Source organism: Nomascus leucogenys, chromosome 5 (assembly GCF_006542625.1).
Source record: "Nomascus leucogenys isolate Asia chromosome 5, Asia_NLE_v1, whole genome shotgun sequence".
Lineage (NCBI taxonomy): Eukaryota > Metazoa > Chordata > Mammalia > Primates > Hylobatidae > Nomascus > Nomascus leucogenys.
Genome location: NC_044385.1, coordinates 102,877,058 through 102,896,319, shown reverse-complemented (window position 1 = coordinate 102,896,319; position 19,262 = coordinate 102,877,058). Strand labels below are relative to the sequence as shown.

At 35.3% G+C, this 19,262-nt stretch overlaps 1 protein-coding gene across 12 annotated transcripts in view; it reads left to right on the top strand.

The window, feature by feature from the left end:
• The window catches only part of MYCBP2 (MYC binding protein 2), a 275,606-nt gene that overhangs the window by 96,485 nt on the left and 159,859 nt on the right, over positions 1–19,262 (top strand). For all 12 annotated transcript variants that reach the window (XM_030813514.1, XM_030813510.1, XM_030813519.1 and 9 more), the window contains 4 exons: positions 4,911–5,030; positions 5,924–6,005; positions 12,691–12,808; positions 18,455–18,659. In XM_030813514.1, the coding sequence (XP_030669374.1) occupies positions 4,911–5,030; positions 5,924–6,005; positions 12,691–12,808; positions 18,455–18,659 (525 nt within the window). The remainder of the gene's footprint in view (positions 1–4,910; positions 5,031–5,923; positions 6,006–12,690; positions 12,809–18,454; positions 18,660–19,262) is intronic.

Genomic DNA, 19,262 nt, shown 5'->3' with positions numbered 1-19,262 from the left:
GGGATGCTCAACCTGTACATATTTTCATAGTCTTTTAGTAAGTATTTTTTCTACATATGTTTTTCTCTTCACCTTACCCAGTTTATCTTCTGATTTATCTACTGAGAAGTTTATGGTATTGATTGCTGTGTTCTATCCTACATTTAATTATGTTGGTACAAATTATAGGATGGTAATAGTTAAAATTTTTTAGATTGTGACTTTTTTGTGAGGGTGTATGGAGAGTAAGAACTGTGGATTTATTGTTAACAGGGCTAAGTTCTAAGATGGAAAGTTGGAAAACTTCTGGGTGATTGGAGAAAATTCAGAGAAGGTCAGAATTCATCCTATATAGGCAGATATTGACTAAAGGCAAAATAGAGTATATAGACTGAATCAATAAGTAAAATTCCATATAAAATACAGTAAATTATTCTAAAATGTGCCCATAAACTATATTTGAAACAGAATTAACATTTGTTTCAGCTATGAAGTACCTTACACAGAAAAATGTGTTAATAGTGTACATAGTTAGGAACATCTGAATTGTTTTAGAGATGTCCTAAAATCTATTTTAAAATGACTGATTTGAAAATCCGAAGGCACACTGATAAACATCCGAGTCTATTTTACACTTACTTTCTGTTTGGAAATGGTACAGTGTGATGAAAATATAGCCTTTGGAATTAGGCTTCAATTTTATTTCTGAATTTGTCATTTACTAGAACTACATGGCTATGCAAAATGTCTTAATCTCTTTGGCTTCAGTTTTCTTATTTTAAAAACAAGAATAGTAATTCTTAACTGATTGTGTTGCTATGAAGATTAAAATATATGTGTGTAGTCTTTGCACACACACACACGTAGTCTTTGCACATATGAATCCTCCATGTATACTAGCTTTAATATTTTGAATTGAATTATTTGTTCTCTCAGAATTATCTTAAAGATACAATATTTGAGATTTATTAAATGCATAGTTTATTTTTACAAAGGATTTAAGGTTTCAACCATTTGGTGGTGGTAAAATGCATGAGCCTTATTTATGATTAAACTCTAAATTTGTTCTACCATTTATGATTTTGGGCTGGTTACTTAACCCCTTAACCCTTCAAGCCTTAGTTTTTTCATCTGTAAGATGGACAAAGAATACCTGTATTATCAGATTGCTTTATTCATTAAAGAAAGCAACAATAGTAAATACTGATTGAGCACTTTTCATATTTTATTTAATTCTCATAGGAACCTAATGAGTTATATATCATTGTTGCTATATTATAGATAGGAAAGCTAGGACCAGAAGGTCCAGTGTCCAATTGTCATACAACTAGCAAATGGTAGATCCAAGATTCCAGTCCAAGTTCTTAAGTTCCAGTACTCCCAAGCACTCATCCACTGTGGTATTTAATTGTTTACAGCGTTCAGTTAGCACACAGCAAGTGCTTAGTAAATTGCAACTATTTTTGTCCTTGCTGATTTGTTTTAATAATTTTGCTCAAAGTACTCACTGTGTTCTGTGGTAGTTTCTGTTATATGCATGACTGTAGGATTACCCTCCAAAAGTATAGATTTTAGTAAAAATTAAAATTAGAAGTTAAGAGTCCCTTAGATACTGAACCCTCTTTTTTCTCTGTGTATACAAATATGTGTATATAATTATATATAATGTGTATATACATATAATATTTTAGTTACATAGTTGCCAAGGCTTTGTAGCTACTATAGTTTCAGTGTTACATGGTATACACACACATATACACACACACACACACACACACAACATATTCATCTTAGGGAAAATACAGATGTGCTCATAGTTAAATGGCCAATTATAAGATTATTCACATCTGTCAATTTTTTATTGACAATGTTTAATTTTTTATATAGATCTAAGCTTTGGTCTTATTTCTGCTCATTAACACTTTACTGAATAATGAGCTTGAACAGATTTTTTTTTTTTTTTTTGAGACAGGGTCTCACTCTGTCACCTAGGCTGGAGTGCAATGGCGTGATCACTGCTCACTGCACCCTTGACCTCCTGGGCTCAGGTGATTCTCCCACCTCAGCCGCCCAAGTTGCTGGAACTACAAGTATTCACCACCACACCCAGCTAGTTTTTTGTATTTTTAGTAGAGACAGGGTTTTACCATGTTGCCCAGGCTGGTCTTGAACTCCTAGGCTCAAGTAATCTGCTTTTCTCAGCCTCCCAAAGCTCTGAGATTACAGGTGTGAACCACCATGCCCAGCTTGAGCAGAATTAATCTTGCTGAATTCACTTGCTGGTTCTTGAATTTGCACTAAATTTTTGGCCACTTATTAACTGCCTTTTTTCTTTGATAAACTTTGTTTAATGTCTAAGTTATAGGAATTATACTCAATTTTTTGACATCAAATACCATATATAGATATATAATATATATATACATTTTAATTCTGCCACTGCTGCTGATAATGATTAAGACCCTCATCTCAGTTTTTTTACTTGTGAGATTTTCACTGTCTATAATAATTGAGAAGTTGTTTTGTACAGTTAGTTTGTTTCAGTGAACAAAATGTTTCTAGTATTATTTTTACCTCTAAATAATAGCTGCTACTTTTTTAGTCATTGTGGTTGTATTCAGTAAATTACCAGCCTTTAAAAATAATCTCCTTCCTTGATGCTATGTCTCTATTGTGGGATTTGTGTCTATATTTAATCTCCTACTCAAGGGAGGAGACAAAATGCTAAATTCAAAGGTAAAACCTTGTAACTAGGCATCAATACATTTATATAAAGTGGAATAATACTTGAAATGTTTAATTAAGTCTGGCAGAATCATATGAACACAATGTATTTTGTATGTTAAATCTCATTTGGTTTTAATAATTAGACATTTTTACCAATTGAGATAAAGCCATAAAATTTCTTTACATCTGGCGTCTTATTAAATAGCCTTTGGAAGATATGTATTTGTGTGTGTGTGTGTATGTGTGTGTGTGTATGTGTGTGTGTGTGTGTGTGTGTAGGCCTTTGCATATATTTTACCATTCCACTATCTTTCCAACATGAGGAGGCTTTGAACTGAGTATATTTTATTTTGGATGGAGTGAAACTAAATGTGGTTTTTTTTGTTGTTGTTTTTTTGTTTTTTTTTTAGTCCATCCTTTCTTTGATTTAATTTGGCAAACTCACATTAGATAATTTAGCAGAAGAGGAATTATATTTTTCATCGTATTATAGTAAAACCTCTCACTAATTCTGAATTTATGATATTTGAGATGCAGTATTTGTGATCTTTTTTGAGTAAAAAATTCAAAATAATTTCTTCCTCTGAATTTTCAGGGTCATACTTATAAGGGGAAACCTGTCTAAAATCACTAGCTTTTCAAACCAAGGGCTCAAGAAATGAAGGATTCCTTCCACGTGCCTTCAGCCTCTGGGTCCAGCAGTTAATTCTTGTATGTTAAAGGACTTTTATGTTTATGGTACATTTTAAATGTAATATTGGCCTATTTTGAAATATAATGTAGGTAACCACACTCTACTTATTGTAGCATTTAGTTTAATCTGTAATCTTACTGCTTGAAGGTAATAAAACTGAATTTTTACTTCAGTGTTCTGTATGATTAAGACTTTTCCAGTAAGCCACACAGGCCTACCTGTTCTATGTTATTCCGAATTAGTGAGGTTTTACTGTCCTAGTGTCGTAAAGAGTTTCAGGCTTCTTGAAATCATAGTCATTTAGTTACAGAAAGGAAAGTTATAATGTAGGTGGATTTTGTCTCACCTGGATGTTACTAAAGTTTAGGTAAAAAAAAGAATAAACACAAAACGATTTAATATTATTCTGTTTAACATTCTAAAATGCACAATGAAAATACAGGATAGAAAGTGTGTGTCTGTAGATTCACATATGTATCTTCATATAATACACACTCGTTTAGAGTTGCTATACCACTCGAGAGTGGTTTAGACTAGTTGAACTTGTGAAATTCCTTCCAGTTTTACATTTATTCTGTGTACAAGGAATTTGAATCTTGATGATATAAAGGTCATATGTTAGTGATCTATAGGAGAAGTACATTGTGATTAGAAAAAGTAAGTTGTTGTTATTTACACATTCCAAACAAAAATTTTTATATTCTGGAATGTGGTTTTTGATGCTATGGTTAGATTGTTGGAAAATTCGAAGTTGGATTGCAAAAACCAGGGGTAAAGAAAAGGCTTAAAGCAAGCTCAATGAAGGAAATTACAAGAAGGGAAGAGGAAAGAAGGAGTGAAAGCAGAAAAAAGATTTGGTTGAGGGTAGTGATTGGGGACAGGGAGAAAACCACAAAGCAATATGGCTGAAGGTGATGGTGGCACAGGAAACATGAATAAGAATAGGCCATTGAACTGCATATATTGAATAAAGCTCTTTGGTCTTTATACATTTTGAAAAGTTCAGTTGAGTTTCACAATAATTGTGGGCAGTGTAGCCTTTCTAAGATCTGTTTAGGAAATCTAAGTCACTTGTGAATCCATTAGCAATTTTTTAAAAATGGCTAGTACTAACAATATCACCAAGTTTAAAATAATTGTTAAATGACTTTGCATGCAGTAATTTTTTATGCAAACTAAATTTTCCCATATAAACTGTTACATTTTAAATTTTGTTATTTCTATAACTTAATGACCTGTTTATTATGTAAGGTTTTTTCCATAACCAGATCTTATCTCTGTTTTTATTAATTTAGTGATATTTGCAAATGGAAGTATATAGTCTATCTTTTCAAAATTGCTTCTTTGCAGGTAGATTCTTGATCTATCACTTCTAACAGCTACAGATTCTTCTTGCTTGTTCCTTTTAACATTTTTCTCTTGTTCTTCCATAATAAACTGATTTAAATTTTTATTTTGAAGATGAATAATGGCTTAATTATTCATAATTCACAAATTATAACACTTGCAGATGGAAGTGGAGAAAGAGGCGAAAAGGATGCAAGCAAAATCACAACATACCCTCCAGGCTCTGTGCGATTTGACTGTGAGCTCCGGGCAGTCCAAGTCAGCTGTGGATTTCACCATTCAGGTAGTGGCTGGAATTTTAGGGTATAACTGCATTTTTACAATTGTGCTCAGTAACTTACTTCTTCAGATTTCATGAACATAGCCTGTTAACTGTGTGTTAAAAGCTGTAGTGTGGCAATCTCTCAAATCTGTAAGACCTTTGTATTTATTACAGAATCTCTTTAAACAACTATGGCATGATGGAACAGGTACTTGTCTAGATATCTAACTTCTAGTCTGTCTTCCTATGGACTTCTTTTATAATTCAAGACGTTCTGGAAGATGAAATAATCCCTTAAATCTCTTTCAATTCTAGAATGCTGTGGTTTTTGTAACATGTTCCCATATTTTGTTAATGTTCGGTGATAAATGTATGTCAACAAATTTACTTTCTTAAAATGTAGAAAATAATTCTTAGTAAATTATTGGCATTTGGGTTAGCTTATGCTGTACTGTTCAACCTTTATAAAAATGAAAAATGTTAAATTCCTTCCTTGAAGATTATTTGATAAGGTATTAACAGACATTAAAGTTCTGCTGTTTCATTGATGTTGTACGTAATTGTGCAGACCTCCTATCCTAGATAGGAGAAAACAATATGTTATATGTAGTTACTCATTATTAAGAAGATTTTACAGTTGACCTGAACCCATGTGTTAATAAGAATTAATGTTATTAAATGGCATTTATAAGAATTTTAAGTATGTATTATGAAAAAATTATACATTTATATGACCTACAAAAATATTTTGCTGAACTAAAATTAATTTCTCATTAAATATAACTTTGTCCTTCAGTTACCTATTTTTAATGGTGCTATAAATCTTAGTGAAAATTACACTGCTTTTAGTATAGTTGTGATAGAAATGTAAAATGCATATAATGAAAAAATAAAGCTGTGTGTTTTGGTTTCAGTGGTTTTAATGGAAAATGGAGATGTCTATACATTTGGTTATGGGCAGCATGGGCAGCTAGGACATGGAGATGTCAACTCCAGGTACTTGCTAACTTTTCATTTGAAGATCCAGAGTTATTTTTTCTTCTGTTTTCTTTTCCTTCTTTTTTCTTTCTTTTCTCTTTTTAAGTATATATTTCTAGAATTAAAATAATATTATACCACTGCTTTGCAAAGTGTGGCCCATGAATTATTGGTGGTTTCTGATCTTATGGTTGAGTGCTTTTGTGGGGATAAAGGATTTTGTAGTTTCAGGAGAAAAGTTGATATATATTTTAAATAGGAGAATGATTATGATTATCACAAAATATCACTATATTCTTAGCAATTATCTTTTTAAAGGCTGTGCATGGCAATAGAAAAGATAGTGAATTGTATTTTTTTAAAATGTCAGCAATGGATTCAAACATATTCCTGATGTCTGTTTTGAAATTTTGGTCTAATAACATACAGTCATTGAAGCTTTTGAATAATTTTTGGACAGAACCTATTGGTCTCTCTGATTAACTATTTTGACTTATTGCAAATAGTAGTAGAGAGACTGGTAGTAATTTCCTAATATCCCTACTTCATTTGGTAGTGGAGTTTTAGTTTGTGACATGATCATGCAGCTAAAGATTCCCTTTCTCAGCTTCCATTGCAGCAGGATGTGGCCATATGAACTTAAGTGATAGGTGCCACTTTGGAATCTTGCTGTTAAAGGGAAAGAGTGTACCTTTCCGTTTGTCCTTCTCCCTTCCCAGCTTGCTGGCTGGAATGAATACGTGGTAGCAGAAACTAAAGAAATCATCACAGAGATAAATTGGAGACTATGTATTGAGAATGGCAGAACCATAAGATGGGCATAGACTGGGTCTCTGACACCATGAACTGCGTCATCAGCTTCTTAAATTGCATGCTTCTTGCGTGAGAAATAAACTTCTATCTTGAAGTCCCTCTTGTCTTTCATTACAGCAGCCGAGTTTGTATTCTACGTAATGCAGTCAGAATACTTTTGGTCAAAAGTAATAGAAAATCCATCTTTATTAGTTCAGGTCTTCCAGAAAGCAGATGCCAAGACAGGATTAGATGTGCAAAGAATTTATTAGGGGAAAACTCCTGTGAAAAAGATAAAGGGGAAAAGCACAAGCACAGACAGGGAAGGCCTTTGGATACGATGTATTTTTGACCGTATGAAAGGAGAAAGAGAAGGAAGAATTGGGTAGGAGTCTAGCTTCCAGCATAGCATTAAGAGAGTTTTAGCCAGGCCAGTGATGTGTCCCCAAGCTGAGGATACCTTTGGAAGGGTCCTGCATTGGGCAGGAATAGACCAACATTCATACCTTCACCATGTTCAGTCACAGCTGGTAGCACCCCAGGGGACGAATGTCCTCATGCATCCAAAGGGACAGCACCTGAGGCTGTTATAATAGTTAACTCTGCTCTCTGTAGCAGATTGTCTTGAAGGAGATCTGAGTGGTCTGTGTCTGTGGTTGTCTCACCATGGAAAGAGGAGTATTTATGAAGTCTGGAAAGATACAGAGCAGCTTCAAGTCAGACTTCTCTCAGCAATTCACTTTGCTGCAAAAACTTACCTTTTTGACCCTCTACTCTGCCTTATTCTTCCTTGTAGTCACAGTGTATATGCCAGAATCAAGGGGACTTTTATGGTTTCTCCTTTACATACAGTGAAAGAAAGAGAACTTATCTTCATGTAGTCATTAAATAAAATTCAAGGTTGTCACTGTGTCTTGAACTCACTCTACTATTGTGGCAGGGATGGAATTCTGCCATTTACATGGTAAAGACTAGTGATTCTTAACCCTGGCTGTATATTAGAATTACTTAGGGAATTTGAAAAAATATCATATGTGGATTCTACATCCAGCATTTCTGAGAGATGTGTGTGTTGGAAGGCTTGTGGGTGGGACAGGGGTGGGGAGTGGTCCTTGATAGGATGCCAGCATCAGAGTTTTTTCTAAAAGGTCGCCAGATTCTATATGTATCCAGGATGAGAACCACTCTCTACCCCTCGAGCTGAGGCAGGGTCAGATCCGTGGGCACTGCATAAAAAATGGCAATGAAAGGGAATGTCTTGAGTTACATTTATAAATTTTGTTGCTAATGATGAGACAATTAAGGTATCATTGAGTTGAACTTCTTATTAAAAACACAAGTGAAACATAAAATTGATACTACTATCAAGAGGTTTGTAAAACCATCACAATCATAAATATTTAATGACAAATATCATACTTGCAAAGAGCAAAAGATGTGTTTGGCAGAATTTATCAGATGTGTCTGCTGGATATGACATAATATCAACAGTGTTGAGCAATTACTGTCACAGGTGTTAGATGCCAACTGATATTTTGCTTTGAAATGCAGAGGCTGAATCTGGGTAGTAATCACAGTTGGCCCTCTGTACCTGTGGGTTCTGCATCTGTGGATTCAGTCAATCTTGACAGAAAATATAGGCCTACAATAATTGCATCTGTACTGAACATGTACAGATGTTTTTGTCTTATTTCCTAAACAACAGAGTATAACAACTATTAACATGGTGTTTACATTGTATTAGGTATTATAAGCAATCTAGAGATGTTTTAAAGTATACAGGAGGATGTGCATAGTTTATGTACAAATACTATGCCAATTTATATAAGGGATTTGAGCATCCCTAGAGTTTGGTAGCTGCAGGGGATCCTGGAACCAATTCCCCATGGATGCTGAGGGATGACTATAACCTGTGTGGGGAAGAACGTGGCAACTTTTTATTCTGTTTCTCATTTGAGAGTTGGGACACAGAAGAGGGTTTATTTGTATCATCCTGGCTATTGTTGTTGTTGTTATTTCGCTGGCAGTTATTGTGTGAGCCATAGAAATTGGGAAAGGTGCATTGCAGTTAGATAAGATGGGGTCTCAGTCATGTATGCAGCAAAGAGGGCACTTCACAGAAGATAATTGGCAAATAGCAGTATTTCATGGTCTTGCCAGAGTGGAAAGGGAAGTAGTGAAAAGCATGGCCATGTTATAGTCAGGTTATGTTATCTTACTGTGCACTTGGCACTCAGAAGAATGAGCAGCATGAGCACAGCATCCTTCCACACCACACTGAAATGTGTTGGCCGCTGAGAGGGAAGGTGTTCATGTCAGCTTTTAAAATGAAGAGATTACCTAAAAACATTACTTTGTGGTCCTGATTATACCAGTGAACACCATTCTTTGATTCCCAAGTCTGAAGAGATACAGGGCAGTTTCAGGCCAGACTTCCTCAGGTGATAATATTGTAGCAATATGCTCAGTATTTTAAATAGCTCGAATTTATCATCTTCATGAAATACGATAGCATTTAATATTGAAACAAAATATCAGGGTTTCTTATGAAGATTAAACATTGATAGGATCTACACAGTGGTGTAGTAACTGGTAGATGCTACAGAGTCATCGAACCTGGGACTGTAGAGGCAAGGTTCAGCTCTTCACTTCTTACCAACCATATGACTACAATTTCTTAAGATTAAACACTGGTGGGATTTGTTTTAACTGCCCAAAGTTGTTCTTTTCCAGCATGGAATGTTTTGGTCCTTGTTCCATTGAGTGGTAACTGAAAGACTGATTACATGAAGCGTGGGCAGAGCTAAAATGGATAATGCAGTAGTCCTACCTATATACTGTGTCTAGTGGATTAGATATTCATCAAGACTGCTTCAGTCTTAAGCACTCAGTTACCCTGCCTGTCTGGACTTTTGTGGGACTTGGAAAGTAGCAACCAAGAACTCTGTTATTAATTCAGAAAGGAATTGATTATGTCTGTGGAGGAACAATCTTGGGAGGAACAAAGCTTCTATAGCATATGTATTAACTACAACAAAGCAAAACATTTACAGATAGTTGAAATAAAGGGTTACAGATGGAGAATATGTTTGAAAAGTCTCTAGTAATCAAGAGCTGTTAACTGGAATTTACTGTATAGCACACATTAATAATGTGTTGTTTAAGATCAATATTGTGGTGTGCATGATAATGAAGATGGAAAAATGTTATTGATATTCTCTTTATTTAATGTGTTATATTGCCAGATGACCGAGTTCAGTCTCTAGGTTGGGTCCTGATTCTGTCACTTGGTAGCTATATGATCTTGGCCAGGTTACTTAATCTTCTTGTGTCTGTTTCTCAAGTTTAAGTACCCATAATCTGATGATACTTAATCTTCTTGTGTCTCAGTTTCTCAAGTTTAAATATCCATAATCTGATGATACTTTCTTCTTCTGCGATGCAGCCCTACTTTACTTCCCTTTGACTTTATGCCCCACAACCCTCTACTTTTTTACTCTTTTTTCACCCTTTTTTAACTTTATTTCCTACTCTAGTTAAAGACTGTTGCTTAATTTCTTCACCTATACTCTTAACAATTTCTTCAGTTTTCCCACTCTCTTGGTCGTGGTACTAGGACATGATAAAACCGCAAGCATGAATCAATCTGTTAATATTTCCTATGCCTGTACTTAGGCTTCTGGAAGGTAAGAAATCACCATACCTATGCAGATTGATACTTAATTTCCAGATTCAATCAGTTCCTCTACAATGGTCATTAATCCTCCTGTTGTGTAGTATTGAACTATTCGACTTAATACCTTTTGAGAGTTTGATAAAAGACATGGGGTCTCTATCCAGAAAAATACAAGAATATACACTTAAAAATTTGCTTGCAAATTTAGGAGATCTTTTGAAGCTCACTCATGGACTTCCTAGAAGTCCTTTATATCCAAGTCGAAAACTCCTGCTCTCGGTATGTATCTATTCCATCTACCACCACACCTTTTCTCAAATCTTCAAACTCTCCACTCACCTGTTTCCTCCTTTTAGCATAGGACCTCCATGTGCATTGCAACAGATATAAGAAATTATTCAGCCCACCAACCCTGCAAACCTACTTCCATCCATACCACTTCTCTGCTTCTTTCCTCATGTTACAGTTAAAGAGGAACCTGTCGTGTCCACGCTATGAAACCTAGCTGCCTTTTCCTTAGAGGTCTATTTCTGTTTCCTGTCTTCTCTCTAACCTTTGTCTTTAGTGTCTTTATTTTGAGTCACCTTTTAAACTTCCTCAAATCTCTATCACTAAAAAAAAAAAAAAATCCTCTCCTTCAGCTTCATTTTTCCTCTAGCTGCTGGCTCTCCTTTCTTTTTCCCTTTAGTGCTGGGATACTTAAAGCTACTTTGTGTATTCTCTGATACCTTATCTGCTGCATTGTGGTGCCTGCTTCCACCAAAGAGACCTCCTTCTGCTAAATCGAGTGGTTAGTTGTATGTCTCCTTAGAGCATTTGGCATGTACTTTATTTTCCGTGCTTGAAACCTACTCCTCCAATGAGTCTCCTTAAGTTCTTTCTTTCTGTGTGGTTTATTCTAGATGTCTGTGAGCTGTTCTTCCTCAGTCTATATCTAAAATGTTAGAAGAGACTCATAAGGGTAATTAGGATCTCTTCTTTTCTCTCTCAAGGAGTCTTCCTAGATCTCATTCATTCTCATAGCTTAAGTGAATATTACCACTATCTACTCTGTTGCTTAAGCAAAAAAAATCTTCCTTGCCCCATATCGATCATCTGCCAAGTTTCATCAATTCTGTTCCTTCCACAGCTATCAAAGTCACCATCTCTTTCACTCTGCACTGCTCCTAGTTAAGGCCTTCATCATAAATTACCCAAACTACTATAAAATTTTCTTAACTAGGTTTCCAGCTGCCAGTCTTGCTGTTTTCCAATTCATTTTTCTTTGCAGACTCAATAATCACTAAAAATATGTATTTTGTATAATTTTTAAAATTTAAAGTGTCATAATTACATTGTCTCAAAAGCAGAGCTCTCCTACTATGTGTGGACTATTTCTATAATGGTTGTGTTTCTAATTACAGATAATGGTTACTAAAAATGGCTGTTAAAAGTAGAAAAGGATACTAGGATGTCATTTATCATAATAGTTACTGTTCATTAAGTGTTAACTGTGTGCCAGACACTGATCCAAGCACTTGACATGTATGGGCCTCTTTATTGTTCACAGGAACTCTGTGGGGGTAGACACCGTTTGTTAGTATTCTCCATGTGATAAAGAGAAAACTGAAATACAAAAAGAATGAAAAACTTGTTCGAAGTCTGGTCGCATTATTATTAAGTTGGGGAGCCAGGATTCACACCCAGCCAGTCTAGCTTTAAAGTCTGAGCTTGTAGTCACTGCTCTAATGCCTCTCATGATACTGTGTTTTGACTGATTAACTATGATTCTAAGATCTAAACTTACAGCTTAGTGATAAAAGTTAGAAAAGAGGATCATAAAATTATTTCATCTAGTTCCTGGATTGAATTTCTGTTAAGGCATTACATGATTTTTATTTCATCCAATAAATATTTATAAAGATCTCTAACAGGCCAGTCAGTATACAGAGTACCAGATTAAAAATAAATGTAGCAGCAGTTTTTCAGAAATTATTATGTGTCTGTAATTAGGGTGATTACATTTAGAAGATCTTTTTGATGATCTCCTTAAAGTCAGCAACTGTCTTTTTCATCTTTGTTTACCTAGTTCCTGGAATGGAGATAGGTGTTTAGCACTTAAATGTTTACTGAATATTCTTATTAGTGCCTTTTGTCTTTTCTACTCCTTATTGCATTGTTTACTTATTGTTTTTATTTTAGTTGAGTTTTGTAAGAAATTGACTTACTTTTTTTTTTTTTTTTTTTTTAACCTAGGGGATGTCCCACTCTTGTTCAAGCATTGCCAGGCCCTAGCACACAAGTCACTGCAGGCAGCAACCATACGGCAGTACTTTTAATGGATGGACAGGTCTTCACATTTGGAAGTTTTTCTGTAAGGAATTTTTAAAACATTAATAATATTGCATTATACCATTGCCTTATAATTTGTCTATATTAGCTATTTTTTCTGTTTCCAGAATATAACAATTATAATTGTTACATATGCATATTTCATGCCTTCATCCCCAACACACACTAAACCTGAATGATATTCTTTGAAGTAATTTTCCTCTCTAGCTCAGCATTGGAATTTATTGAATTTAACAGCTTTGTTAGAATTGGATATGTTTATTTCAGATTAAAGTCCTTTAAGCATTCAATAGAGCTAATTCTGTCATATGAAAGGTTATTTCTCATCTAACTTGTAGAGATGAATTTTTCTTAACATATAGAACTATGCTATTTTGTAACCTTTTAAAAGCCTAGTTTTTTTATTCGATTTGTTTAAAATTATACTTTCTTTTTTCCTTTTCCACCCTCTGAGTCTATCTGCCTGTCTGTTACATAGGTGCTTGTGCGCATTCTCTCCCTCTCTCTGCACCAAAGCTTAAAGAGTGAAAATGCTCTAAGGATTTTGTGTAGTTTGGGCATAGTAGATATCAAGAAAAATCTTTGCGAGACTGTGCTAATACTCTTGTACCATTTCTGACGTGGGTAATTACTAAGAACTCTCGAACCTAAGTGTCTGAGATGACATTTACAGCTTTTGATTTTTTAAAAACTGTAAATGTGTACTTAAAATATTTTATTTGAAAATGGTTTCAAACTTACAGAAAGATTGCACAACTAAGAACAGTGTGTAGAATATCTGGTTAGTGTCTTTAACCAGATTCACCCATTGTTAACATTTTGATCCAGCATTTGCTTTATTATTGCACATGTGGCTGTTCTCTCTCTGACATACACGGTATGTATGTATGCACAAATGTGTGTGTATACGTATGTATATAAAACATTTTTTTTCTCAAATCCTTTGAGAATGTCTTGTGTACATTATGGCCCGTTACCTCCTACATACTTTAGTTTGTATTTTGTGAATTGACCTAATAATTATTTTTTGGTATTTCTTTCCCCTCCAATCTAGGATCAGGCATTACATTTGCCTGTTGTGTGTCTTTAGTCTCCTTTAATCTGTAACATTTCTACAGCTATGTATTGTCTATTATGACATTGACATTTTTGAAGAGTATATAGTACTGTTTTGAAAAATAGAATCCTCCTCATTTTTGTTTCTCTGATATGTCCTCATGTTTAGATGCAGGTTGTGCACCCAGGCCAAGATACTCTGTAAGTGATGTTGTGTTTGCCCTCACTGCATCACATCTGAAGGCTCAGAATGTCCATTTGCTCCTCATTGATTATGGAAATTTTGATCACCTGATCAAATGTCTGATTTCTATACTGTTTCTCCTTTGAAACTACAAGCAACCTGTAGGTTGACACTTTTAAGATGCCTGCTTCTCATCAAAATTTCCCTCTAGATTTAGCATCCATTGATCATTCTTTCCTGAGCTAATCTTTACTATAATGTTTAAAAAATGGTGATTTTTTTTCAACTCCAGTAGGCACTTTGCCTTTTACTCTAAGTAAGAGCCCTCCTTTCCTGTTTACTTGTTTTTCTACCTATTATTGGTATAGACAGGTATTTGTATTTTCTTCATTATCATCTTTAATTATTTGGGTGCTTAGATTATCTCCGATTTGGCCAGCGGGAGCCCCTTCAAGCTGGCTCCTGTATTCTTGTGACATGCCCCTTTGTTTTTTGGAGCACTTCCTTTCTTTCCAGCATAACAAGTTGTTCAGGGTTTATCTTGTACGGGCCCTGTATGAGTCCTAGAATCAGCCATTTCTTCAAGAACCCTGATTCTTTTTAGTGGGAAATAGTATTAGACACTAACTGGGCACTAGAAGTGTTCATTGCTACAGGACGTCTTTGGATCTCTAGTACACATATATTTATATGTCCACATATATGTATGTATTTTAGAAATCATAGGCCAGGTGTGGTGGCTCATACCTATAATCCCAGCACTTTGGCAGGCCAGTGCAGGAGGATCACTCAAGCCCAGGAGTTTGAGACCAGCCTGGACAACATAGTGAGACCCCATCTCTATTAAAAAAATTAGCTCGGTGTTGTGGCACATGCCAGTGGTCCTAGCTGCTCAGGAGGTTGAGATAGGAGGATCACTTGAGCCCTGGAGGTTGAGGCTGTAGTGAGAGCCATGATTCCATCATTGTCCTCCAGCCTAGACAGCAGAGCAAGATCCTGTCTCAAAAAGAAAGAAAGAAAAAGAAACAAGCCCACACTGTGACTTCTACTTCCAATCCATTCCCACAAGATTCTTTCTTACCTGTCCTGTTCTATATTTATGTTCTTTCTTCCTCAGTAAGAATCTTTCCTCTCAACAATGTCAATATATTTATTTCTCACTTAGTCCCCAGATATGTCTAAAATAGTTTTATATTTGCCTTGCCTATACAAATTCAAAAAAACAAACTCACTGAAAGGTCATTCTTGTTCTTTCCCCTCCTACCTGCTCCCCACCCCAAGTCTGAAGGTGTACAGTCAAGCAGTGTCCATGAGTGGCCTGGATTCTCTCTGTTACTCCTTTTCAGTGGAAATTATGATTCCTTTGGAATAGAGTGGGGCTCATTTGTTTCAGTTTAAGATTCCCCTCACCCTATCCTTTGATTAAGTTTTATTTCATTTTTAAAATATATAGAACATTTACATCTTGCTAAAAGTTGTTATACAAAAATTGTATACTCAAGGGGTGTCACTTCCTCCCATATCCTTGACATTCCTGCCTCCCCACACCTTTCACTCCACACTTGGAGGTAATGAATGTCATTGTTTTACAGTTTATTCTTCTTGTGTTTTTTCTTGTGAAGATATATAAGCGTGCAGACACACTATTTTTTATATATATATATCTATATATGTATGTATGTGTATACACAGTTTGGTCAGTGATGGACTGCATATGCTAAGGTGTTCCCATAAGATTATAATAAGTACTTTGACTATACTTTTCTATGTTTACATGCAGAAATACTTACTAATGTGTTACAGTTGCCTACCGTATTTAGTACACCAGCATGCTGTACAGGTTGGTAGCCTAGGAGCGATAGGCTACACCGTATCACCTAAGTATGTAGTAGACTCTACTGTCTGGGTTTGTATAAGTCCACTCTGATGTTCGCAGCATCACAGAATCACCTAATGACACATATTTCAGAACATATCCCTGTCATTAAGTGACATGTGACTGTACATAAATATATGTATTTCCCCTTTCCCGTTTTTTAAAGGTAATAGCCTATATATGCTCTTTTGCACTTTGCTCTTTTCGCTTCAGCATCTCTCCTAGAACTCACTCCATATCAGTTCATAAAGCTCTTCATTTTTTTACCTCCATGTAATACCCCATTGTGTGTATATATGATAGTTTATTCATTCAGTTTCTTATGTTTATATATTTATGTGGTTTCCAATACTTTGTAATGATAGTAGTGAATATTGTTAGAGGCGTATCTTTGAGATAAATTCCTAGAAGTGAGATTACTGTGTTGAAGGTTAATGCCTATGTAGTTTTGTGAGATGTTAACAATTCTCCTGTATTTTGCTTTCACACTAACAGTGTATGAGACTGCCTGTTTTCTGCAGAATTGCCAACAGAATGTGTTGTGGTACCTTTAATTTGTGCCGGTCTGATGGGTGAGGAATGGTCCCGCTTACTTCCAAGTTCCTTTGCCTTTAGTTGGTGCTCTGATCCTCAAAGTTCGGATCCATATTTAGTATTTTGGCATTGAAGGTTAACTTTCTTTTTGGGGGCATGTGTTTCCCTGTGCTTTTTCTAACTTCTCCACATGCCTCTGTTCTTCTTAAGAACTTCCCCTTTTGTGCTCTGCACATGCTCAGGTTTGCAGTAGCAGGTGGGTGGAGAGAATTCTTGGAATTTGGCTCTTCTGCTTACAGGAAACATAGAGATCATGACACCCGCTGTCTCCTTTCACTGCTGAAGGTTTGAGTCACATGTAGATTTGTTTGCACAGCATACTTTTTTGTCTTTTGAGGCGGTTATGTGAGTGGTAAGATTTGAAGTCAGACAGTCATTGTCCTCCAGTCCCAGCAGTCCTAGTTGTGAACTTTTATGAATTTAAGTGTAGCTTATTTATAACCACATTCTGGTCCTTACGGGGTTGTCCAGGTATCTAACACATTTTTGGACTGCTTTTCTTCATATTAGTTGGTAGTAAGGGAATACGTATTTATTTCAATAGTCAATGAAAAAGATAACTAATCTATTTTTCCTCCAAGAGCAGAATATATCCCTGAATATGATATATTTTCCTCACTATTTACTTTTTTTTTTCTTTTTGAGACAGAATCTCGCTCTGTCATCCAGGCTAGAGTGTAGTGGCATGATGATCTCAGCTCACTGAAACCTCTGGCCCCCAGATTCAAGCAATTCTTATGCCTCAGCCTCCCGAGTAGCTGGGATTACAGGCCTATGCCACCATGCCCAGCTAATTTTCGTATTTTTGGTAGAGACGAGGTTTCACCATGTTGGCCAGGCTGGTCTCAAACACCTGGCCTCAGGTGATCCTCCCACCTCAGCCTCCCAAAGTGCTGGGATTACAGGCATGAGCCACTGCACCTGGCCCCTGTTTACATTTTTGTGCTCTCTTATTTTTGTCAAAAAATAAGGACAGATCTTAAAAGAGTGTGAGAAATAAATGTTGAATGTTTTGGCTGCTTCTGTAATCATGTGCTTGCCATGTTTCCTTTCCTGGTTCTGTCCAGGGATTGAAGCTCAGTTGCTTCCACAGTTAGTTTGTGGCTGTGTTTTCTTGCTGTGCTACCTGGTGGTTGGATAAGAATGTGACCAGAGTGTTCGCAGTGCTCCACGCTCCCTTGTTCCAGAATGCTGTAGGGGGAGAGAGGTCCCGAGCCAGGAGTGGAGGAATATCTACTGAGTCAATGTCAGCATTCTTTTATTCTTTTTCAGCTACAGGCTTACTAGTGAGAAACTTCCTATTACTTTTTAAATTAAACTCTTACCTGACCAGGTCCCTATAGACAGCCATACTTTTAAACTGGTTAATAGTTATTTACTTAAAACATCATACCTTACCATTGATTGTGCTGTTTATTTTAAAACATAAATGCAATAACTTAGGGACATATCATGTGAAAATAACATAACATATTTTTCTAATTGTATTCACAGTTTCAGTATTTATTTTGGTCTTTTTACTTGGATATTCTCAGATTATGTGAGTTCAATAGTGACTTTGTTTTATACTGTCAACTTACTATGTCAAAGTGACTTTTTAAATGAATAATTTGGAATCCTAATATTTTAACATATTGTATGTATTTATCATACTTTTCATTTAAATGTAGGTGAAGACAAAGTATTTTGGAGATACTTCTTGCATGGAAAATATTTCAAACTTTTTTTAAAAATAATATACTTTATAAGACTTTCCAGGAATAATAGAAATTATTTTGTTACTTTATAAATATTTGGCCCAAATTTCTTACATATTGTATTTATTTTAAAAACCCAAACTAACAATTGGTGAAAAATAAGGTTTCATAGATTGATTTTTATCTATTGCCTCCTTAACTTTATGAAAATTAGATTGTTTACAAAGCAATATTGCTAATGTGGTTTATTTAATCTTTTAGAAAGGACAACTGGGCAGACCAATTTTGGATGTGCCATATTGGAATGCAAAGCCAGCTCCCATGCCTAACATTGGATCAAAATATGGAAGAAAAGCTACTTGGATAGGTGCAAGTGGGGACCAGACTTTTTTACGAATTGATGAAGCACTTATTAATTCTCATGTACTTGCTACATCAGAAATTTTTGCCAGTAAACACATAATAGGTAATACCAGAAATAAACGAATGCCCCTCCAAACTCTTGTCTTGATTGATAGTACATGGTTTATCTTTCCCTGTAATGAAATGTACTTTTGTAGCTTTTTGTTTTCTTTCTGCTCAAAGAAATTTAAACAAAGCCTGTAAATGTCTCTGTTTATATGTGTCTGTGTGCTGAAAGAATGGAATAATTGGGAGATCTGGAAACCACAGTATTTGTGAGCTAGACAGTGGTAGAACTATAAACTAAATTCTAGTAGGAAAAAATCCATATTAGAGTAAGATTTTTATGTATTGTTTCTTGCTAAATAAATGTTAGAAATTAATTTTTATGGGAGGTGATATAAGTCAAACTTTAATATTTCATGAAGACCAAGGTATCAATCTACACTGTGTCCATGATCCTGTGAATAATTATATAATAGAGTGGTATAGCAAGAGATTAGGAGCATGTGTTGTGGATTTAGACATCTTGAGGTTTTAGTCCTAATTCTCCCACTTAAAGATTTTTTAATTACTTAGCCTCTTTTGTTCTCTGCTTATTCATCTGAGAAATGGAGATAATATTACTTTATGGGTTTTGGAGAATATAAAAGGGTAATATATATGA